The 23244-nt window shown below is 41.0% G+C and overlaps 3 protein-coding genes across 4 annotated transcripts in view; all 3 read right to left on the bottom strand.

Annotated features, from left to right (window-relative positions):
- Positions 1 to 3607: 3607 nt before the first annotated feature.
- On the bottom strand, positions 3608 to 8915 carry lamp5 (lysosomal associated membrane protein family member 5). Its single transcript, XM_080883385.1, has 6 exons — positions 8553 to 8915; positions 7888 to 8066; positions 7284 to 7415; positions 6809 to 6905; positions 6118 to 6306; positions 3608 to 4749 (listed from the first exon to the last, which is right to left on the bottom strand). Exons 1-6 carry the CDS (start codon positions 8611 to 8613, stop codon positions 4574 to 4576), a joined length of 834 nt encoding a protein of 277 aa, XP_080739511.1. The 5' UTR covers positions 8614 to 8915; the 3' UTR covers positions 3608 to 4573.
- A 2012-nt stretch (positions 8916 to 10927) lies between these two features.
- LOC308397032 (uncharacterized protein) lies at positions 10928 to 12856 on the bottom strand (the record flags this gene model as incomplete). The annotated part of the gene is made up of 1 exon (XM_080882757.1): positions 10928 to 12856. The coding sequence occupies exon 1, from the start codon at positions 12407 to 12409 to the stop codon at positions 10928 to 10930; it is 1482 nt and encodes a 493-aa protein (XP_080738883.1). The 5' UTR covers positions 12410 to 12856.
- Positions 12857 to 14593: 1737 nt separating this feature from the next.
- Positions 14594 to 23244, bottom strand: part of plcb4b (phospholipase C, beta 4b) — a 77756-nt gene continuing 69105 nt past the window's right edge. Inside the window, exons 29-40 of one of the 2 annotated variants that reach the window (XM_080882647.1) lie at positions 22605 to 22693; positions 22335 to 22491; positions 22195 to 22244; positions 21807 to 21872; positions 20885 to 21000; positions 20118 to 20193; positions 19840 to 20015; positions 19585 to 19686; positions 19429 to 19486; positions 18946 to 19032; positions 17805 to 17841; positions 14595 to 17106 (exon numbers count right to left, since the gene is read on the bottom strand). In XM_080882647.1, coding sequence (XP_080738773.1) covers positions 17030 to 17106; positions 17805 to 17841; positions 18946 to 19032; positions 19429 to 19486; positions 19585 to 19686; positions 19840 to 20015; positions 20118 to 20193; positions 20885 to 21000; positions 21807 to 21872; positions 22195 to 22244; positions 22335 to 22491; positions 22605 to 22693 — 1091 coding nt within the window. In that variant the 3' untranslated portion in view covers positions 14595 to 17029. Of the gene's footprint in view, positions 17107 to 17804; positions 17842 to 18945; positions 19033 to 19428; positions 19487 to 19584; positions 19687 to 19839; positions 20016 to 20117; positions 20194 to 20884; positions 21001 to 21806; positions 21873 to 22194; positions 22245 to 22334; positions 22492 to 22604; positions 22694 to 23244 lie in introns of both variants that reach the window. The other variant, XM_080882648.1, reaches the window with a different exon arrangement.

Raw genomic sequence — 23244 nt, 5'->3', positions numbered from 1 at the left:
GTGAAGCTGGTTTCAATTAAAAAAAAAAAAAAAACACCCATAAAAACATCAAGATGTGTTGCATGGATTTTTCCTTCATCACCTTATTATGCAGTCGTCTCTTCTTCTTTTGTTTTTTTAACAGCACACTGTCAGAATATCCTAAAGAGGTCTTTTCAATCATCAACAGTTTATTTTCTCTTTGTTGTTTTTGGGTTCTCATTTCCAACAATTTCACCTGTATTTCACCTCCGAACACAGAAGCAAAAAAAGACACATTCATGGATCAGTGTTGCCATAATATATTAGGTTATTTCTCTCTCTTCCCTCTAAGCCATTTCCCTCTGAAACACCATAATGGGATATTGATTTAGCTCGGACAGAGAATGGAGCTTCTTTCTCACAGGAAGATCGACAGTGGTCTAGTAAATAAAAACACAGCTACTGGGGCCACTGAGAGTATCAGTGAGGATGACACCAGCTTGTAGAGTCAATGTTTGAGTTAGTGGAAAACACTCATCTGTTCCAAACACAACTTTTGTGTGTGAGTGTGTGTTTGTTTGTTAGTTTTCTAAACAACCTTTGGGAGGTATTTGAAATAGTTTGTGTCTTTAAATGGAATGATTTGTAATGAAGCAATAAAAAACAGATTATCTAAATGTGTTTATATACCATAACAGGCCTGCCAAAGTTGTTAGACCACCTTTGGGCTAGTTCCTGCTGCTGTAGGGTCTCAAGGATTGACACACACACATGCAGCTCTTATTGGGATATTTTTGTTTTATGTTATGTTTTTTTTTTAATATTATTAGAAGATTTAAAATCTTTTGATTCATTACTTAGAATTTTTTTAATAATATACTGAAAACAATAATGTACATGTATCTATCTTTGCAGCTCATAAAGGAGAGGCAGAGATTTGCACTGGTTTCTGTAATGTACTGTCCTCCCTGCATTCAGTGTTGTTGTAGGCTAATAAGGTCACGGCCTCAGGTGTAGTGCATGCAGGTTACCTGGTGTTGCTCACTGGACTGGATATGAACTAAACCCTTTTTAACAGCTATGATGCCATCTCCTTATGACGCCCGAACAAGTAAAACTAAAGGGATATGCCCAAATCAAGGAATTTTTTAGGCCTTTTTCACGCGTGAGACTTGTCTGTAGCTAATAAAAGCTGAAGAAAATCGCAGCTTGCCGACCTTCGACAGTAAAAGTCCAACTGGAAAACTTGGAATTTCCTCCAGAATAAAAGAAGACAGGCGGAAGATCGTGGCTGCAGTTTTTGAGAGTTTGTGAAGCTCAGCAACAGGTGAGTTTTCCTCAGTTGTTGTTAGCATGTAGCTTTGTAGCAGAATGAAGGCCGGATGCTAACTTTTTAGAAGCGTCAACAGCTAATTGAAAATATGTATGTCAAAGTAAAGCATTCCTATCTGTGTTAACAAGCACAGATATCCTGCTTTGTGTTACCCGTCATGTAGTGGTTGAATTTAAAAAGCTTATTCGAGGTTAAACAGGGTAAATTCTCTGTCTACGTGATGCTCTTTTGTACAGTATGTTAAGCTCAGGTTGCTAATGCTAACACTTAACGTAGCCGCACAATCATGGTACCTCTTTGTAGGCCTACGGGGGATTTAAGGTTAATGTTTTAATAAATGCATAAATAAATACATCCAAAAATCTATGATTTTTTTTAAAATTAAAAGTATATGCTTCGATTGCTATTTGTTACAATATGTGTCAACTTACTTTTTTCTAATGAGTAAATTATTCTAACATGAAGATAAGTAAAACAATGTAATATAAAACAATGTAACAGATGTCTTGAGCTATACCTGGCTTCTTTATATTTTCCTTGAAAAATTAGAAATATTGAAATGAAAACATAAATGAACGTTCTTAGGTAGCTGTCTTTTGCTGTCCTTCAGCAGTCTTTAACAATAGTTCTCCAGGTTTCTTTTGTTCTGTTCTCTCAGGATGACCCCACACTGCTTCAGTAATGTCAGGGTGCAGTTCTCTAGAGAGGCCAGTCCATGACTGATATTGTTCCACTGTGTGTGTTTTTTATTCAGGTATGCTTTTACTGCACTGAATGAAAATGAAGCTATTGCCAGTAGCAGTCAGGTACAAAGACTGGACTGAATGGGATTAAAAAAGCAGCAAAAGCCCAAAGAAAACCTTTGAAAGATCTTCCTGCTATTGCTCAAGATCACTTTGATTATCAATTAAATCTACAGTGCTTAACAAAATTATTTGACAACCTATCATTAAAAAAACAACAACATTTTCCAAATCTAATCAGAAACTTTTCATATTATTTATTAGGCAAATAACAAACAAAATTCATATTTATACCCAAATTTGAGCTGGCACACTGAACTCCAGTATACCATTCAACCAATGGCATCTCCATCAAAAATGTTAATATACTTCACTATTTTTTTTCTTCATTTTTGTAAACCAACAATTTATAAATTCACAGATAACAACAATAATTGTATTTTGGCATATGCATATATATATATATATATATATATATATATATATATATATATATATATATATATATATATATATATATATATATATATATATATATATATATATATATATATATATATATATATATATGGTGGTGGCTAACCAACCGGACATAGTGGTGGTAGACAAACAGAAGAAGATGGCCGTAGTGATCGATGTAGCGGTTCCGAATGACAGCAATATCAGGAAGAAGGAACACGAGAAGCTGGAGAAATACCAAGGGCTCAGAGAAGAGCTCGAGAGGATGTGGAGGGTGAAGGTAACGGTGGTCCCCGTGGTAATCGGAGCACTAGGTGCGGTGACTCCCAAGCTAGGCGAGTGGCTCCAGCAGATCCCAGGAACAACATCGGAGATCTCTGTCCAGAAGAGCGCAGTCCTGGGAACAGCTAAGATACTGCGCAGGACCCTCAAGCTCCCAGGCCTCTGGTAGAGGACCCGAGCTTGAAGGATAAACCGCCCGCAGGGGCGTGCTGGGTGTTTTTATATATATATATATATATATATATATATATATATATATATATATATACACACACACACACACACACACACACACATACACACACACACACGTGTGTGTGGTGTGAAAATTGACTTTGAAAGTTCAGTAAGTTAAAACAATACATTTCAAATGTCAAAGGAGCTCACAAATTTTTAAGTTAATAACATTTTTGAGTGAAATTAAGCTGACACACAGCTTTATACTTTTAATAAATTTGAGGATTTAAGTTTCCAGTAGTTAGTCTGATTGAGAGGACATCTACTTTGATGAGTTACAACCGAGGATGATGTATAACATCCATGCCGCTGAAACAAATCGGTGTAGAAGACACAAATGTCCTATTTATTTTCAATTAAACAAAACCCAGTGTCAAAATCAATACCTCATCCCAGCAGCGTCTCCTCAGACGGGTGCATCAGTCAATTTTTCTCAGTCACCTTATTTCATTCATCCTTTTTTTGTCTTATTCACCAAAAGATAGGAAATAAAATAGTGATTTATTTTTTCATTAGAGCTGAAAGAATGAGACTTTGTGCTTTTAACACTGTAGTAGATAATAGTGGAAGTAGTTTGACAAAGGAGTAGACGTGAGTCCAGCAATTTATTTAGAACGAAACAGAAGAGTACGGCACAGGATTGCATCAGCAGAAGTTTATGCATAGAATTTGATTCTGAAAATAATTTACATATATTTATAGTTTTTTTTTTTTTCCCTTTAGTAACCTCATTTTCATAAACACACATCTCATCATTCAGTGAAATTCCTCGCTGTTTAGTACATAGTTTGTGTCAGATGGATGCATTTCTTTCTGCCTCTTGATATGTTCTGTACGTCGGTGCGGACATCAGATTTGCTGAAGTCAAAGCAAAAACTTTGAATGCCACTGTACTGCACACTACAAGACTGTCAACACTATGGTTGCATTCAAAATGTAATAATAAGAGGATTGGCTAAAAAAAAATATATGAAGGTAAGCTTATACAGAACCAACAGGAGAGAACTGAAATAATTTATCAGCCATTCCGGGAAGAGAAAGAGAGAAGAAGGTGGAAAGACAGCAGAAGCAGAAATTTCAGACATTTCTTTCAAAGACAAGTTGAATAAGATTAGGCAGAAGTGACCAACTATGATCCAGTGACGCGATGACTTTAAAAAAACAAACATACTATAACTTAGAGAGGTCTGAATAAAATTAGTTATTTTCATAAAAGCTTTACTTTTTTTTCTTATTTTAATTAAAACTCTAAGCAGATTCTAGACCAAGATTTAATTCAGTAGCCGGTGAAATTATTGTTTTTTTTTTTGGTGGGTTTACACTCCCAGCTAAATCCATGACAGCTCCCCCCTCCCCAAACTGTCCCATTAATTTATGTTTCAGCTTTTCAAAAGTTCTTGTGGGCAGTACATGCTACACATTTATCAATCGAGGATTCAGCCCAGTGCGGGGGTCACGATTCTCTGTGGTATTAGAGGCCTGGAACAACAAGGAGACAAAGTCTGTCATCAGGTTAGCTTCGGAGAGAGCCGAGGGGAGCCGCTGCTGTGCCGGTTCACTACATGTTCTTGTACATGGAGCGATCTCTGGGGAGCTGGGGCTGAGCCGCTGTCAGCTTGAGGTGAAAGTGGTAGATTGTGAGGATGATGACGATTATTAGGCCCAGAATGAGGCCCAAGATAAGGGGGAGGGTCTCCTCCAGGCGCTCCCGCTGGTCTGTGATGCATTTGTAGGCTGCAGAAAGTAGAATGATACACAGTCTGTATGAGAAGGTGATCGAACGTGACTTACAAAGGGCAAAGATGGTGTGTAGATTATTTCAGAACTTATTTGTATTGCATGCTGGATGATATTTTTTTATACCTGAACTATATTGTTATACATAATATCAGGGTATTCTTTTATTCTATTCAGATTTAAGGCTGAACTTCATTTAGTTGTGTGAGTTATATACTTTTCAATGACAATAAATTGAATGCAGTCTAATCAGATGATTGTTTTCTTGATGAACTGAGTTTATTGTCTGGAAAGATTAAATTACCAGAAAAGACTGAGACTTGAACCAGTCAACATATTAGCATTTTTGCTTAGAGGTGACTCAGAGCTGTTTGATTTTCTGTCGTCACTTAGATAACGTTGGATGTTCTTGAAATGCATTAATGTCCTTCAACCTTTCTGCTTGTAGTTGTTGACATGAAGGAGACACACACGTGGCATCTCACAAGTTTAGTCAAGCATCTCTGTTCTCTGGACTTTTTCTCAGGGTGGCTGTAGCTCAGAAGGTAGAGCAGGCCATCTATTTATTGGAAGGTTGCTGGTTCAGTGCCTGGTTGTGTTCATCGGGTTTGTTCTACTTATGTGCAACACAAGGTAGAATTCTAATATTTCAACAAAATTAACAGTTTTGTTTTTTGTTATTCTTTTTTTGCACAATTGTTGTGATGATCACAATAAGTCATATCTCTTTTGGTTAGACTTTTTTTTTTTCTCTTTTGTGCATTTTATAGTTTGATACACTGGTGTTTGTGGGAGTGGGATAGGACACCTAAGCCATCATTGGATGTACAGTATGTATATGGGGGTTAAAGTTGAAGGTGCTTCTCCCCGTGGACAGCAGTTATACACACTAGGAGAAAGGCAGTGAAGCATTGCACAGCCTAGTTTACAGCAGCTAAGGGACAAATGATTCTTACAAGGTGATTGGACAGAGAGGTGAGTACGTCTATAAAAGCTGCATTCAGGGCAAGGATATGACTGCACTCATAAACTCCTAATGACCCCCCCCCCCCCCCCCCACCCCCACCCCCTTTTTTCTCTCTCTCCCCCTCTCTGCATCTCTTGTGTCCCCACCTCCTCTTTTTCCTCTTGTCACCCTGGCGCCTTCTCTGCAGCCCTCATACTGCAGCAATAACACCCCCCAGAGAGCTCTGTTTGCGAGTCAGCAAGAGAGACGTACAGCTGTAGCACTCTGAACCCCCAGGATTTCTCATTATCATCATCATCTCTGTTGTTCCACGAAATGTGTGACCAGAAAAGCATGATAGTGTGTGTGGCAGCAATCGGGCAGTTTTTCGTCAAAGGGGTTTTCTGTTGTGCTCTTACGTTCACTGAACATGAAGTCAGATGCGATGTCAAAGGGCTGGATCTGGATGTCATACATGGAAACGGTGATGCCCTTCTGGTGGTCACTTGAGATAAGAGTGAGGGTCTGCTGTGCCGTGCACACATAGGAGCGCCCGGCAGGGGTCACCAGGGCTGACAGCCGGTGGGTGCTGGCTGTGTGCTTCCCAGCTGGAGAGAAATGAAAAGGGGGGGGGGGGCGTGTTGTGAGTGGAATGTGAAGGAGGACATTATGATGCAACCAACACTAAGGTGCTTGTGTATGTAACTGACCTCTGGTTTAATGTAGAAAGGATATCCAAGTTAATAACTTGAAACATTCAAAGTATAATATAGGTGGCTCCTGTTGAAATTCTCCAAAATAAAATGTATTGAGTAACGAACAAAGTCTATTGGGGAGTAATTGTTTTTTGGAAGAGGTCCGATTTATTCATCCGGTTTTTTTTTCTCACTCAGTTGTTTAAAAAAATAAAAATGTGTAATCTCAGCTAAAAGTCACAGGGTGGAAAAATAAAAAATAATTAAAAATCTAAATTAATTTAGCTAAAACTCTTATGTTGGTGGGCGAAACTCCTACATTCCTACACGAATCAGCCTCTAATTCCAGCTTAATGCTGCTGGGAAATGAATGAGGGGAAGTTGCGCGATGGAAATTGCTGAGTCTGAGACTCACGGTTGTATGCGTTGATGAAATGCGATGTCTCCGAGGTGTCGTAGACGAACTGAACCTTGCTAATCTTCCACACCTCGATGCCCTTGTCACGGAATTCCTGCAACACACGGGGAGACATAAACACTCACGCACACATGCGTCAAACGACGGGAAAGGTGATTTGGCCTGCGCTCGCGAAAAACTGAGTTACTCGATTTTTTTAAAAGACTTTTGTGTTGAAATCTTTGGGAAATTACCAAATTCTGATACATTTGTTAAATTTACTGGGAACGTTTCTTTTAAACCAGAACCAGTAGATTTAATTATATTTAAATCACGGGATTTGCACTAATTTTACACAGGCTACGCGCTGTTTCTGCGTGTCAAAATAATGTAATTGGCAGCCAATTTGTGAATGCACGCATTTTCTTAAGACTTATGGGGATATTTTGGTTACATTTCATGTAGTGTAGATACATTATTTTCGTTTACTCGCCTTGGAAAAGTAGATGCGGAGGATGTAGGCGTTGTTCTTCCAGGTTATGTGGATCTCTGACTCGGTGCTCTCACATTTCCCCTCGATTTCTGCGCCACGGGGGAGAGTGAACGACGCCTGCTCGGTGATCAGCTGCAAAAACATTCAGCAAGCGTCAAGGTGGCAAATAGCGGACTGAGTTTCCAATGAAAGAAAGCATTATCTGTGCGCCAGATTGCACTGTAGTGGTATATAATACAACTGCATGATTCTGAATTTTTTTTTAAATTAATTTTAATCTCTTTTAAATGTTTCGAAAAGTTTGCTGTTATCCGTTCTTTATAACTGGACTCATAAGAGAGAGGTCAGCATTTTGCGCACAGCCGTGGGTCACAAACGCATATTTTAAATTTATCGTAGGCCTAAATTTATTTAAAGTAACTCTTTCTTCTTAACAGGAGTTTAAAGAAATCACATTGAATACAATGTAAATATTTTACATCTTAAAAATCCCGTTTCCGATGTTTCGATCCGTTTTACGCACAAACCAAAACGTTTAATTTTAAGCGGGTTTCTCTCATTCCTGAAGCATGCGTTGTATTAAAATTCAGTGGGGATTCCTTACGTCTATCCCGTTGAGTGCAAGCACGTCATATGGCACGAGGAATTTTACAGCGAACTCCACCATGAGACATGTTGTGCCGTTCTCTCGAACCGCGAAGATGGCTTTGTCTGGGTTGTTGGAGAGACCGGACAGGTTTTCACCTTCCTGCTCAGCCAGCACCACGGACAGCGCCAGCACACCTGACGACAAGAACAGAGGAGGTGAGCCTGGTGACAAATGGCTCGCAGACACACTCACGCACACATTTGGGCCACCCCTGAAAACATGCAGAATCATCAGAATCTGCGTCGTAAACGACTGGAGTTTAAGCTGAAGCCACCTGGCATCTTTTAGATCACCTCGGTTTCTGGTGACAAAGTCAAAAACGGGTTAAAAAACCGAGAGTGAAGTCTGCAGTATCAGGGGAGCAACAGCACATCACGGACTGCAGTAAGAACAGCCTCAGGAAGTGACAAAACTACAACTCTTCTTACATTTGAAGCTCTTTTTTTTCCCACCCAAATGAGGAGATAAATAATGGGTGAAATACGCCAACTCATGGAAATATAAGAACACGCGCGCACACGGAGCCAGTAGTGGCCAGACACAAGCAGTGCATGTGCACGCCCATACACTTACACACACTGCAGTAAGGAGTCACGACAGCTTCACACACACTTTCTTACCAAACACAGTGAACAGCAAAAGTCGGGCGCTCTCCGTGGTGCTGAAACCGAGACGTCCCATCGCTACCAGCTTCCCCGGAGCAGGAAAAAGAGCGGGGGCTAAGTGACTGGGCAGCCGGTGCTGAACCCGCGAAAAGAAAAGAGAGAAAGGAAGGCAGTGAGGGGAGGGAGAGAGAAAATGACAAAAAGAGAGAGCGAGAGAGAGAAATGGGGGGTGGGGAGAGAGAAAGAGAGGAGGATTGCCTCTTCTCAGCGCCAAGAAGTCACGCTCAAATCATCGTGAATGCTGCAGGAAAGAAAAAAAAGTCTCCAGGTTGGGCGTGAGATCCGGTTTGCGCCGCAAAAGCTGCCCGGCACCGAGGAGTTCTGGCTATCCAAACCGACCTCTCCTTTCAAGGTTGACAGGCTTTAACCCAGCGACAGCCTCTGCACGTTATTAACGTCACGAAGAATGATCCCTCTTTTTTTTTTTTTTTTTTTTTTTTTTTTTTTTTTTTTTAAAGAAAGAAAAAGTCGCTTACAGTTTTTTCTGATTGCTTAAGCCCTTTTTTTTGCAACTATTGGCTAATTTTGCAAAACTCTTCACACAAATAAGAAAACCTGTCACCCAATCATCAAAACATTGTAGTTCTCTTGCAAAAGCGAACACAGCTAGATTAACTCTACACACCTTTGTAAAAATGGTGTTTCCGTATCAAACAGTACACACAAGCCATCATCTACTAAGCACACAATGCGCCAACTGCACACTGATGGTATGAATACAAAACACATCTGGCGTTTGCTTTCCCTGTGCACAAGGTAGGCTATGTCAGTTTGAGCTCATACTTCTGTCATAGATCCATAAGCATAGAGGGATCCAAACTTCAAGTACTGGTGTTTATTCAAACACATCAAAACAAACACAAGTGTTTATTTCCAAGTATAGGATTATTTGCAATCGCCATAATGAGTATATGGGTTACGTGGTCTGCAGTGAACATGCTTCCTCTGCCCCCTCCTCGTCTACCTCTTGCTCCTCCTTGTCCTTGTCGTCCTCTTCATCCTACTTCTTCACCTCCACGTCCTCTTCCTCGGCCTCCTCTACTTCTCACTCTTTCTTTTCCCTCCATTGTACTCCGCACACACACAGCTTACCTGTATTATAGTGCTTAGGCTGATTGCAAAGTGAACTAATTATCTAAGAAAGTCTTCACATGTGAAAGTGTGCCAGACAGTTGGCAAATTAGTGTTAATGATAGCCATACATGTGTGTACTTTTGCTAGGAGTGTGTTGGAAATTTGGAAATTGAGTGTTGTGCAGTGAATTCTGCCTACAGTTTTGCAAAGTGTGTGTTACAAAATTGCAAACTGAGTGCAAAGCAGTTTTTGTGCTTTTAGTTTTGCAAACTCAGTGAGTGGTATTGCTATATGTCTGCATAGTTTTAGGAATTGTGCTACAGGAATCACAGTTTGGGTTTAAGCATTCAGAAAAAACTGTAAGTTAAAAATGATCGCGGCATGCAGTGTCAGTTATTCCCGCAGTGCTGTGGTATCCATGTCTGTGGTAAAGCGACTGCAGGTTGGGGTTGAAATGATGGATGTCTGGAGGGAAACACCGACAAAACCTCTCCCCCTCCTCCCTCTCTCACTATCTCAAACTCCACTTGTGCAAGGTTGAAGCCAAGTGCGTTTGAGAGCGAGAGCTACAAAACGCTCATAATGAGATTATCACTCTTTCTCTGCCAAAATAAGAGGGGTGTGAACCCGGCACCGGAATCAGTACAGCACTTAGCTTTCTCTAACTTTACACAAGGATGATTTTGAACCCACAAGATCAGAGAAAAATCTGCGCTTATTGACCTTATGGAATTAGGGCAAAGTGTGAATAAATGTTTTATGTAACACTCACTACCACAAACCTTATCGAGGGTAGATGCCACACAGACGCATAGACATCAGATTTAGACTTTATTTGATGTTAAGGTGTACTGGAAGATACAGAAAAATCTCACAGCACAACAAGCTTATGCTATAAATAAATAATACATATTGTGTATGGCACATCACCTCTTCACCTTTGATGAACACTCCACCTACTTTAAAGGGAGTGGCATATAACACCGGACAAAGTTCCAACCATATACTGACACTACAGCATACACAGTCGTAAGGCTGCGAGGTACTACGCAAACAGTTTGATTCATTTGTACTTTAAATATGGGTGTAAATGTAAAACTTTAGTAGCATGGATTTATTGTTTCCACTCCAAACGGAGTAGATCAAAGATGAATGCGTTCTGGTAACTCTCACGGAAATTACCGGAGTTTTGAAAGTCATGTCTAAACGATCTTTGTGGGAATCCGTTCTTAAAGTAACGCGGGCAAACACGCTTTTTAAGCGTTTGTTTTTCTCACATGAAAGTCAAACTCGCACTTGACGGAGCTGATGCTGTCGATGCTGGCTTTGCTGTCGACCTGGGGATGTTTTTTAACAGCCTGTGGAAAAGTTTCTGATCGCGGAATCCGCATTGAAAATGCCGTCGGATCCTGTTCCAGCTCTTTCGCATCCTTTTCAAACTCCGGGAAAGTAAAGCGGCGCAACATTTTGTTGCTCAATACAGAGAAAGTCGCGGCTGCAGATGAGGCAGTCGGTGCCTGGGGAGGTTCAGCCTTGCCGGGAGACCTTTCGCGCCTCCTCACGGTTCTAGATTTACGCAAAGGGACCAGAGTGCGCTCAGGAGGTGCGGGGCTGAGCATGCTGGTTGGCAGGCTGCACCTTTTCTTATAATAGCTGTCGGGAAATCTGTGTAGACCGAAGTCTAACATTTTGGTTCGTTCTGTTGCCAACTCATTCTCACTTTTGTTGGCAAGAATGGGGGTCATTAAAATGCCCAGAGCAGAGGGCGCGCTGGGTCTGTGGCTGTTTCTGCTGGGCCGAGGCGAGAACAGTGTGGATCTTTGAGCCTCACAGCCCATCGTTAGAGGGGGGAGGGGGTCATCTGAGGTGGTCGGCCTTCCCTCGGTTTTCGGATGCTTAAGGTTGGGAGAAATACAAGGACGGGGTGCAAGGGTCGAGACTTCAGAGAGGACCAGATCAGGTGGAGGCGAGGAGGCGCCTTCGTTCTCCGTTTCAAACTCCTCTATCGAGTTCATGGATGGCAACCCGCTCCGCTTTATCCGCGGGATTGGCTGCCGGGTGCAGTTTGGAGCCAATAGGCAATGAGCATGATTACACGCTCGGAGGACCTCCAGTCTGTCTGCTAAATGTCCAACCTTCTTCTCCAGCTCGCCGGGTCGCAGCTGCGCACTTCCACGAGCGCCTCCGTCCTCGCGGCCCTTTTTGGAATTGTTGGTGAGAGCGCAGATGCATTCAGTGTGACCAAGAAACTTTGCCACTCCAATAGCAGAGTTTCCAACTTTGTTTTGTCGGTCTATCTGAAGACCCAGCCTCTTGAAAGCTCTCACCAAAAACTCGACAACGTGCGCGTGACCTGCCACCGCGGCGTACATGAGCGCTGTGTTTCCCCACGAGTCTACAATCTCCGGGTCCGCGCTGTTTCGGACCAGGATCTTCACCGCGTCCAGGTGTCCCTGCTCACAGGCGTGACTGAGCGCTGTGCGCCCGTTTCCGTCCCGACAGTTGACGCTGGCGCCTCTGTGCAGCAGGAGCTCTGCAAACTTACACCGAGCCTGGGCATCGGGCAGCAAGACAGAGGAGATGAGGGGAGTCTGTGCGCCCTCCGTTTTGGAGTCCACGATTTCCCCATCCAGCGCATCCAGAACAAACCGGGCCAGGTGGACTTTATCCTTGGAGATCGCATCCAGGAGGATCTTGGTGCCTGTTTTCCCGTTAGACTTCCCGGGAGCTTTTAGCATGTTTATTAGAAGATTATTATCCAATAAGTTTATTAAAATTTATTTACGAAAACTCATCTTTCTATTAGTAGAGCAGGTTTGGAAAACCTCTTTCCCCCCAACGATTGCTGACAAACAAAGCCTCCACCCTAATTTTATAGTGAAAGGGAAGCTACGGAGGAGTTGCCGGGCAACGCAAACATAATTAGCCTACCACGCTTTGTTCTTCTTTTCTAATGGAAATACGTTGTTTACAATGACATAAAAAAGAGCGTCAGCACTGGAGCCGCCTGTGTTCAAGAGAGGACCTGGCTTATCAATTCACTTGTTGAATGTGATGAGACAGCAGTGGTTATTATTTGTGGGGGGGCGTGGGTGGTGTGCTTGTGCCCTACAGTGTGCTTTAGAACACAATTATCAAATCAGAGAAGATGAATAATCCACATTACAGCCGGGAGAGTATATGGTAGCATCTGAATGAATCACATTTTCAGTGACATCATTGGTGCAGCTTAACTACAAAATTGGCAGCACGCATTCCAACTAACAAAACATGCTTACCTCACACCCCTGATATACGTCTTCCTCTGGCCTGCAGTGTTTTCTACTATCCTCGATTGTTTTTGTGCAATGTTTCTCATGTAAAACTGTAAAAAAGCTAAGCAAACAAAAGAAACCATTTTCTTTCTGCAAAGTTTCACTATGACTGCAGAAAGACTGCAGGGCTGGTGGTGGTTATAGTGTGACAGCATGTTAACATTTATGGTGCCCTCCTCAGATGAGCTGCACAAATGACTGCATGGTTGGGAGAAAATTTATTTATTTAGGTTTGGGTAACTTGGGCGCAATATTATTAGTGCTGTGTAATACTGTAAATTTAGGTCCATCCATCCATCCATTCGCTTCCGCTTATCCTTTTCAGGGTCGCGGGGGGCGCTGGAGCCTATCCCAGCTGTCATAGGGCGAGAGGCAGGGTACACCCTGGACAGGTCGCCAGTCTGTCGCAGGGCTAACACACAGGGACAGACAACCATTCACACTCACATTCACTCGCACATTCACACCTAGTGACAATTTGGATTAATCAATTAACCTATCCCCAAAAACCAGGTAAATACAGGACCAGTGTTGCTGACGCCAATAATAATTTTAACTTATAAAGGCAGCTTATGTAGGTGAGAGCAGTGTGTCGTAACTTATGAGGAATCCACATCAATTTCCAAATTCTGAACATTAATGACACTAAATCCCTGCACTTTTTACTTTCCACTTTAGTTAATACAACAAAACACACCTTTCAGATTTTCATGTATTTTAAAACTGGAGCCCTGCAATGTAAATGTGCCCATCTTTAAAGCACTTTAGGTCGACTGTTTTTAAATGTGTTAATAATAAATAAAAAAGGCTTGATTTAGCAAAAACAGGTTCAGGCATTTTTCGTAATGAATGTTTGAGGTGTTTTTTCATTCCACCAAAAAAGAAGATAGGATCGATACTAGTATGAATCCAATACTAATACCTGCGTTGATATTGACACTATCGCTATTTGAATCAATGCACTTTTATGTATACACTTTGCATACTGCAAGGAAAAAGCTATTTAGTTCTTTTATATTCAAGCCCAGGCAGACAACTCTACAGCTAATATTTTGAAAACCAGGCAAGCGTAATGTCTTTATATTTATACTTACACTTTCCTAGTCTAACAGACTACTCAAAGTAGCTTTAAGTAGCAAATCACAATTAACTATGATGCTTTATTCTGCTTTATCTACCTCACATCTACTATCAATTTAGAATCACTACTTATTCTAACATGCATGGCTTTGAAGGAAATCGGTGCACATAAAGGAAACACAGGGAAAACATGCTAATCTCACTCAGCCAGCATTTGAGCCAGGAACCTTCTTGCTGCTGCACGGCAACAGCGTTAATCACTCTACTATTTAATTCAATGCAGTTCAAATTGTATTTATATAGTTCACAACAACTGTCACATCGAGGTGGTTAATATTGTAAGGTAAAGTGAGCCATCTGCCCTGGGGCATTTTGGGGGGGGGGGGGTTAAGGAGAGAGCAGACGGATACATGACAAATGACACTATGGATACGTTGGATAAACAGAAGTACACGCCTGGGGAAATGTACATGATTTTAGCAGTACTGTACTTTTTCCCCCCAATTGGAAATATTTTATTTCCCTCAAATTCAACAAGGTTAGGTCAAACACAGAGTACGTTCTGAGGAAAACACAAATGAGCCACGTAATTATGTCCCATTTTACACCTGGATTTATTGAGACACATACTATAAAACAGTATTAAAGGAGCTGGATAACAACAGTATTTTCATTGCTATAAGTTCAACAGTACAATATAAATACAAAAACACGCACAGAATGTCTGTCGACAAGCTACAATTCAAATAGAAAATAAAGGAGATACAGTAGAAACTGAGGAAATGAAATCAGTGATGTTGCTCTGCAAAAATAATCTGCTTTTTTGACAAACTCGAGAGCCAAAGGTTACATGTAAATCACACAACAGAAACATTCAACTAGTGCAAAAAAAGCTTCTAACATAATAATCTTAAACTACACATTATCTAATATATAATATATATTCATTTATTTATATATACTTTCATATAAATAACCCCTTAATTTGGCATTTTATCATTCATAAAATAATTTAAACATCCTAACAGACACCGAGTGGCACATTTGAAAGCGATGGAATAAAATTTAAAAGCACTTTTACTCATTTATCTCTACACTAGATATGTGGTGAGAGCTTTATATCGTGTTGTGTGGTGCAGTATAAGGGCAGACTGGAAAACAAGAAAAGAAAAAGAACAAACTCAAAAACAAAACAATGGTTGATCATTTTTCCCTCACCCAGCAGACCCACTCAATCCCCAAGCCCTTAAATGGCAGAACACAACTGGTCCAAAAGTAAATTAAACTACATACATTCCAGTATATACAAGAATATCCCGTCTACCCTTTACATATAACACAGCAGAATAAAACAGGGGAAAAAAAACAAACAAACAAAACTTTTTAAAAAAGGCCAAAATACCCATAGGTGCCTTTATCCTTAATGTTTTTATATCATTACATGACTTTTTTGTCAGTTTAGTCAATGTTAGTGTGAAATTATAACAGTACTGCACATCACACTTTTAATTCTCTGCAGAGGCATCAGGGCACAGTACCACCACCTCCAACATCACCTCTGTAACATCGTTAGGAAGGGAACCTGCTGTAGACAGGAGTGAACACCAGAGACTTCTACGAATCTGTTATTCGGTCCACCCTCCTATAGCCAGAGCAGGACAGGGAAACTGCGAGGTTTACAAGCTGAGGGTGCTCAGGTGCAGTCAAGAATCTATAAAGGGAGCACTAGCATTCAACAATGCTGTAATAATGACAAGACAAAGAGACGGCTGCCAGCCAAAGTCAGATAGAGGAATGGGCGACAGCAAGTGTGGAATACCGTTTACTGTTACAGCTATGAGGGAATTATCTTGTTTGCATAGTGTACGTAGAGTACCAAAAGTATTGCAGTTTAAACTGTACTCATGGAAACGAGTAAAATACATGTAAATGTAATTTCCAAGTGCAAAAGAAGCACAGCTATTAAACCATCTCATGAGTACCTAAAATTAAAGTAAGTGAAACAAAAAAATTTGATTGAGGGATTAGCATGTATTCCCTGTGATCCCTTTATAGTATTCTGACTCAGCATGACAAACCTTTTTTATAGTCATCAAAAAGTCAATAACATGTCTTTGTGATAAGGTGGAGGATTGTGTAACATGGAGGGAGAAAGGGGGGTGGGTGTTGCCACTCTTAATACAACAATTTTATTTTTTTAAAAATACATTCTTACTGAAAACAGAAAACCTACAGTAGTGCACCGCTACATGTTCCGTGTTTTTGTTAGTTTTTCTTCTCTTTTTCTTTTTTTTCTTTTTTAACTTTTTTTGACAGCCTATCAGATACAAAGTGCTCAGGACACGACTGGTGTAGCATACAGTGTATTTCTCATACAGTTGATTCATTTGTGCTGAAATGACATTAAATCTTATACATACTCTTCATCCCTCTGTTTCTGCAGCGGTTCATTGGATACTGCTTTTTTTTTTTCCTTCGCAAAAATGGTCAAATTGGGAACAGAGCCTGTTTATGTGACCTGTCATGAGCCGGCGTGTGTGTGTGTGAGGAATTTGGTGTATGTGTGCTTGTACTAAGTACTGCTAATAGCTGAAGAGAACATACAATGTGATGGCAACAGAGAATTTAGATACACTAGAGGAGATGACGTATTTTCCTGTGTGTTCTCCGAGGTAACGTTTCCTGTCTCGATAAGTGGTTAATCCCCCCTGACAAACGGTGATAAGCACCAATGGCTCAGTGGTATAAAGATAGTGGTTGGAGAGCACACGATGCATGGCTGAGTGAACAGAGCAAAAGAAGAGGTGTAGGGCCCGGGGCTGCTGTGTGTCTGAGCGAACATAAATAAAACACAGAAAGTGATGCAGGAAGGTTTTCATCTCTGGACTGTAGAGGGCTTTCTGTGGAGTGTTTTCTGCACCTTCTTGTGTTTGAGTGTACAAGTGTGAATGTGTCTTCCCAGTCTCAGCCGCTCACACCACTGTGGCAGGTCTGCGGTCCATCTCCTCCTCCAACTTCACCATCTGCTGCATGTCCTTCGTCTTGGAAGAGATGGAAGACAGTTAAGACAGACAGACACCTTCTTTTAATGTGTGCAAGTGGAAGATTTTCTAGTGGATTTGTACAACTTTTGTGATCAATTTGTGTTCAATTTTTAGTAAACAATTTATCAGTATGGGCTTCAGATTTCAGGATTCTGTTGGGTGTATCTCTGAATTGCTTGGCAGGTAATAAAGCCACATGCTTAGTTGGAGTAATTGTTGCCTCAGTGGGACACAGTGACAGTAAATGATTATGAGCTGGAGTAGAAGCACAGAGGAGCAGGTTGTGAGCTGGCTGTTTTTACTTAGTAATAGCTGGTGAGTCATGGTGATAAATGACTTGAGCTTCTAGTTGGCACTCCTGACAGCGCAAGAGCTGCAGACTAAAAATGTGGGAGTGGAATTTCATCATACAGAGGAAAGAAACACTTTCTATTTCAAACTGTGCAAATCTCTTCAAAGACAGGCCTGTCGTGTACTATTCCCCTGCTGTACTCAGGGCTGAGTCACTTGAGTAGATCATTATAGCAATCATTTAGATAGCAGATAAGTCAAGACTTAAACAGGCTCGGTGAAAAACTGAGGCAATGAAAACGTGACTAGGAGGAAAAGACGTGAAAGGAAACACGATCACTGAATGATGCAGTGACAGAAAGGTGATGTCAGAGGTAGAGATGAGGGGAGATGGCGATGCCTACCTTGAACCTGTTTGTTTGCATGGTGTGATTTCAAAAGCTGTGCCGGAAGAAGCAAATCAAATTAAAAGAAAGGAAAATGTGCATACATGTGAAACATGTACAGGTACTATGACAGATGGTAAAATAAAATGCAAAAATGGGGACATGATGACGTAAACCGTACTTTCTTCTATTTGTAATGTCGGGGGAAAAAAGACGCTGATATTATAATCTGGCTTTTTTGTTTGTTTGTTTGTTTCATTTCAGCAGTTTTGTTTATCTTTAGTAATTCAGGGCAATTCTGATCCTAACTTTGGGGGAAAATTTTTGCATAAATAATAATTATATCACAAGCAATAACAACAGCAGTCAATATGGCAGTGAAGGAAGTACAGTTGTGTTTAGAAGTTTACAAACCCTCATCATGAGCATTAAAAGTATTTGTTTGACAGCACTCACTGGATTTACCAATATGCAGAACAATGGGAAAGTCCAGTGAACTCAGTAAAGATCTAAGAAAGAAATCTGTGGAATCACACTAGTTGGGAAAGTCCCTCTGAGCCATTTCTGGTACTGGTACATTACACAAAGTGGATGGAATATTGAAGAAGAGTGACTACCTCCAAATTCTTAAATTTCACCTCAAATCAACAGCTAGATAGTTGAAAGTTGGGCACACCTAGTGGTGCCCAACTTTCCAACAGGAAAATGATCCTAAACTGGTTACAGTGCTGGAGGAACATATACACAGAGGACTGGAATGTGAGTGTCCGACTCTGAAATTCAGAGAAATTATCTCCACTAAAGATACATGCTTTACATTCATTCTACCCTGGAAAAAGTTAGTGTTAAAAAAAAGTTAAAAGCCCGAAATTACAATGACAGTCATGCCCATGATGAGGGAATGTAAACTTATGACAAATGTATCTAGAACATTTAACTAGTCCCAAAGCTTGAGTGTCATTTATACTTTCTAAGCCGGTAAAGCAAGAAGCTCCCTAAACTGAGGAATGTTCTGATATGAGCAGGATATGGTCCAATACTAAATGCTGGGTTTAAACAACAGTGTTAACAGCTTAGATAGCAGTAACTGTGATTGCTGTCACCTATCTAGATCAATTTACACTGTAGTGGCAGTAAAAGGTAATTTCCTTCTATGTACCTGCTCATTGAACTTCTCCAGTTTCTCCAGCTGCTCTCTCTGGTTTTTCTCTAGCTGCTCCATCTCCTTCTGATGCTTCATAGCCAGCTGCAGAAACACGGAGACAAAGGCAATAAACTAAATTGTCATAAATAAATAGCAATGTTTTTTATTACAATGAAATATGTTTTAGTAGGGGGAGTCATTTGGAGCATTTGATTCAAGATTAATGATCATTATGCAACAGTGTGTTGTAAAACAAAATTCTGATGTCGTCACAAACAAGAATGACAGGCTGTCTCAGCCTGAGGAAAGAAACTACTCTGAGGTTGAGCGCTGCAGGAGCAACAACTTCTTTATCACTTGCCCAATGGCAGCAGGGTGAACAGACTGAGGGATATTACACTTTGTATTTAAATTCCAACAATGTTAATCCAGTGCACAGGCTAAAGGAATAATGATTGAAGTGCTCTTCAGCTGAGGAACAAAAAATAAACATCCTACCCTCTTCCTCTCATCCAGGAACTTCTTGGTGTTGCTGCTGTTTAGCTCTCGCACTCTCCTTCAGAGCGGAACAAAACCATCACAACATGAAGTTACAATGAGCGCTTAAGAGCCCCAAAACAACGACTGAACGATTACATCATGGGCGTGACCCACCTCTCTCGCTCTGCCTTATTTTTGATAGTCTTGTCCTGGCTGATGGCTTTACTGTTTTCCATGGACATTTTAGCCTGGTTGGCACGCATCTCTTTGCTCTGCCTGCATTGTGGAACAAGCAGCTGCATATAAGACAAGTTGTCTGCATCCAATTTTTGGCAATAAAATCTCAGAGTAGCTGCCCCAAATGATCATGTCTGATCACTCGCAGTAATCCATCCCTATGTGTGTGAGCAAGCTGTGCGGGTCTCTCACCTTTCATGAATGAGTTTGAGCTGCAGGGTCTGCTGCTCCTGGACAGTGGCCAAGAGCTTCTTGAGGTGTTCACACTGCTGGGTGACGTGGCTGTCCTTCATCTCCTGCTCCTCACTGCTGTGACTACTGATTAGCTCTGACCACTCTTTGGTGTGCTGTGCTGTGATGTCCTTTACCTGCATGCGAACACACGAGCGCATTAATAACTCACAGCTAAGATACTTGTCATCCTCACATCTAATAATAGCTTTGTGGAAAGAGCGTTTGCTGTAAGTTACCTTGGTTTTATGATCAGCAACTAGCGTTTGAATCTTATCTTCTGTCTCCTTCTTCAGCTCTTGGCAGTTGTTTTCACTGTAAGGAACCCACATGTACAAGTGGACAAGAGAGGTTTAGTTGAATTGATCTTAAGGAATGGAGTCAAGAGGGGTGGGCAAAGTTAGGTATGTCTTTGATTTGTCTCTGTGCATAAATGGTTATTTGCAAAGCTTCACATCACACAGGGAGCTTTATAGAAGCAGTGTCGAGTCTTGCACGGGGACCTCCTGTCCTCTTTGTATGCTCTGTGCAGTTTGACACAGCTAATATTATTTTCTGAGCTCTAGATGTCGAGGTTTGCCAGTGTAGCAGGCAGAATAGAACCCAAATGCAGGACTCTGGAAACTAGAAATGAACTCAATAACACAGCTTTAATGGTCTACAGGGGGAAAGAGAACAAAAAAACATTCACTGAGCAGGAAAGAGTCAAACAATAAATACACACGAGGCAGTTAGGGAGATGGGAAACACAAGGGAACATAGCTGCAACAAATCAGGAAAACTAGACAGGTAACTTAAAACTCAACATGAAGCACACAAGACTATCAAAATAAAACTGGAACTAACACCAAGACACAGACCCAAACCTCAGAATTTGACAGAGACAAAAAGATAAACAAACATAGAGACAAGACTGACTTCACAAGGGAGACACTAAAGGACAAAACACAGAGATGAGACTAATGAGTTTGTGTGTGTGTGTGTGTTTGCTTTTGTCTCCACTTACCCTCGTTTCTTGATGGCTTTCTCTAGTAGCTTCTCCAGAGTTACCTTCTCCTTATCATGCAGAGACACTATCTTGTCCACCTGCGTGCAGTGAGTTTTCTGCATTGTATTTTGATCCTAGTGCAGAAAAGGGAGACACGTTTATTATTTATAATTATTATTTATTATATATAAGTATTTACCTATGCCATGCAGATGCAGTTTTAACCTATATTGAAACCAATTTGGAATCAGCACAACAGGCAGCAGCAACAACAACAACGATTATTGTTTGTAATACACTCATGTTGATTTTGTTGCTCCCCCTGAATAATGAACCAGCAGCTATCTTTTTTTCAGCCAACAGATGGGTCTGCAGGTACTGATATACATATGTTAAGCAACAGGACTAAATTCTGTGATGATTAATCTGCATGTATGACTGAGCCAGCAGCCAATATAAACTGTGCCGATCGCTGTTTGAAGAAAAACAGCAAATCATTATGTGTCTGGATCTATAGACACTTCTCAGTATTTTAACATATGTGCCTTCTTTACTCCTGGGATATAACTCAAATCTCCACAAATCCATCCCTGAGAGGAAGGGAAAAGGAAAAGTTTGCAGTAAAGAAACAGTTGTATAATTTCCTGCATCTCTCTTATACAGACTTGCTTTGTGCAGCCAGGAGACACTAGAAGCAATATGACACATTAGCATACTCAGAAGCACCCTATGTACATTATGAATGGACTGTCTGTGTGTGTGTGTGTGTGTGTGTGTGTGTGTGTGTGTGTGCATGCAGTCAGTGGTCAGTGGAAGATGAAAGGTAGAGCCGCCTCCCCTTCCACCGTTTCTATCCCTCTGAGCATCAATAACTGTCAGGAATAAACAGCAGCCCCTTTGTATTATTAGCAGACAGGTCTGCAGTAAAACAGTCACCCACCTTTGAGTGTTTCTTCTTTAGAGTGTTGAGCTCCTTCTGCTGCTTTTTAATCAATTTAAGGTACGACTGCAGTGGGAGAGATCCATGTTTAGTCACGATGTACAATATACTAGACTCAGGCAGCATTAATAGTTGGCGTGCAATTACTTCCATGAGATAATTGTGAGTTTAATATTGGTGCAAAATCATAACTACAATAGTATTTGTTATTACTAAAATATAACACAAAGTAGTTATTGTTTTTTAGGTCTAAACATGATACAGACAATGTCAACACCTGAAGCAAAGATTACTTCTATATAATTGCTCATTTTCATACATATGCCTGTACAGACTAAACTAAAGGAAACCTGCTGCTGAGCTATGTGACAGGAGTTACAATACCAACCTTCATTTGCTTTAAGTCATCAATGCTGACAGTAGGCACGAGTGCGTTATCTGAAACAGCAGTGGAAACAAATGTTATTCTGTGTTTACATAGTTCGCATACAGCATGTTTAATATGTCTGTCTTTACGTCAGCGTATACCCTTCTTGGCTTCGGTCGTGTTATTTTGGGCAGCGTTGGAAGTCTGGGCCATGTCTGAGCTGGCTTGCGGTGTCACACTGGTTTTCACGGTGTCACCTTTACCCTTCCCTTTCTTGTCGTTTTTGGAGCTTCCGCTGGGAACATCTGCTATGTCGTTCTACAAAGGAAAAGAGACGCATTTATTCAAACTGGCTGCATCCTTTCAGTCAGATACATGCGATCAGACCAGTTTTGGATTCGTATGGGCGCCGCTTCCAAACCCATGTGTACCGTGTCAATTCCCAGTGCTTTCATCTGGTCAGCTCTCTTCTCTGCTATAGTCAAAAACTTCTTTGGGTCTGATAGAGCATCCACAATAGCTGAAACACAAAGAGATTTAGAAGATTTCGTCATGAGCCTGGTGGGCTGAATGAATAACCTGACGCTGAAATGTGTCATTCAGTGCAAACTTTGTATGACACAGCTTTGCGTTCCTGTCTACGTTCTGAGAAAGTCTCCTTATCAAATCTGAAATCATCTTCACGTCTTGTTTAAATAACCGTTACTAGGGAACAGGATCTTATTTTCAGCTCTTGGTAAAGAGCTGCTTGAGTAGGAAAGTGATAGCGACAGATCTTGCAGAATAACCACTAATGGTTACAGTAATGATTCCTCAGTGCGAGCCCGTTGGCTTTATTTAATGACAACTCCAATTGTCCTGCTCATTTGTATGCTCGTGCCTGTTCGAAACCATTACTGCAGAGTCACTGTCATCATCATTTGTGCCACGCCATTACTGTGAATGTTAAAACCAAGGCAGAGAAAAAGCGAGCAGGAGAGAGTTTTCTTGCTTTCCTTTCTCCTCTCCTCTCCCTGCAGGCTACAGCAGCTGCTTTATTATACTGCTCTCAGAATACTTATGGCGGATATT

This window comes from Rhamphochromis sp. 'chilingali' (assembly GCF_963969265.1).
Source record: "Rhamphochromis sp. 'chilingali' genome assembly, chromosome: 5".
Taxonomy (NCBI): Eukaryota; Metazoa; Chordata; class Actinopteri; order Cichliformes; family Cichlidae; genus Rhamphochromis; species Rhamphochromis sp. 'chilingali'.
Note: the sequence above shows the minus strand (reverse complement) of the source record. Positions and strands in the feature narration are given on the sequence as shown.

What these genes read in the sequence shown, in the direction of transcription:
- lamp5 (XM_080883385.1), bottom strand. Translation starts at nt 8,613, where the DNA reads ATGGGACGTCTCGGTTTCAGCACCACGGAGAGCGCCCGACTTTTGCTG. An exon ending in TTGCACTCAACGGGATAGAC is followed by an intron (nt 7,416 to 7,887) that starts GTAAGGAATCCC and finishes ATGTTTTTGCAG; the next exon opens with CTGATCACCGAGCAGGCGTC. An exon ending in TTTCATCAACGCATACAACC is followed by an intron (nt 6,307 to 6,808) that starts GTGAGTCTCAGA and finishes ATTTCTCTCCAG; the next exon opens with CTGGGAAGCACACAGCCAGC.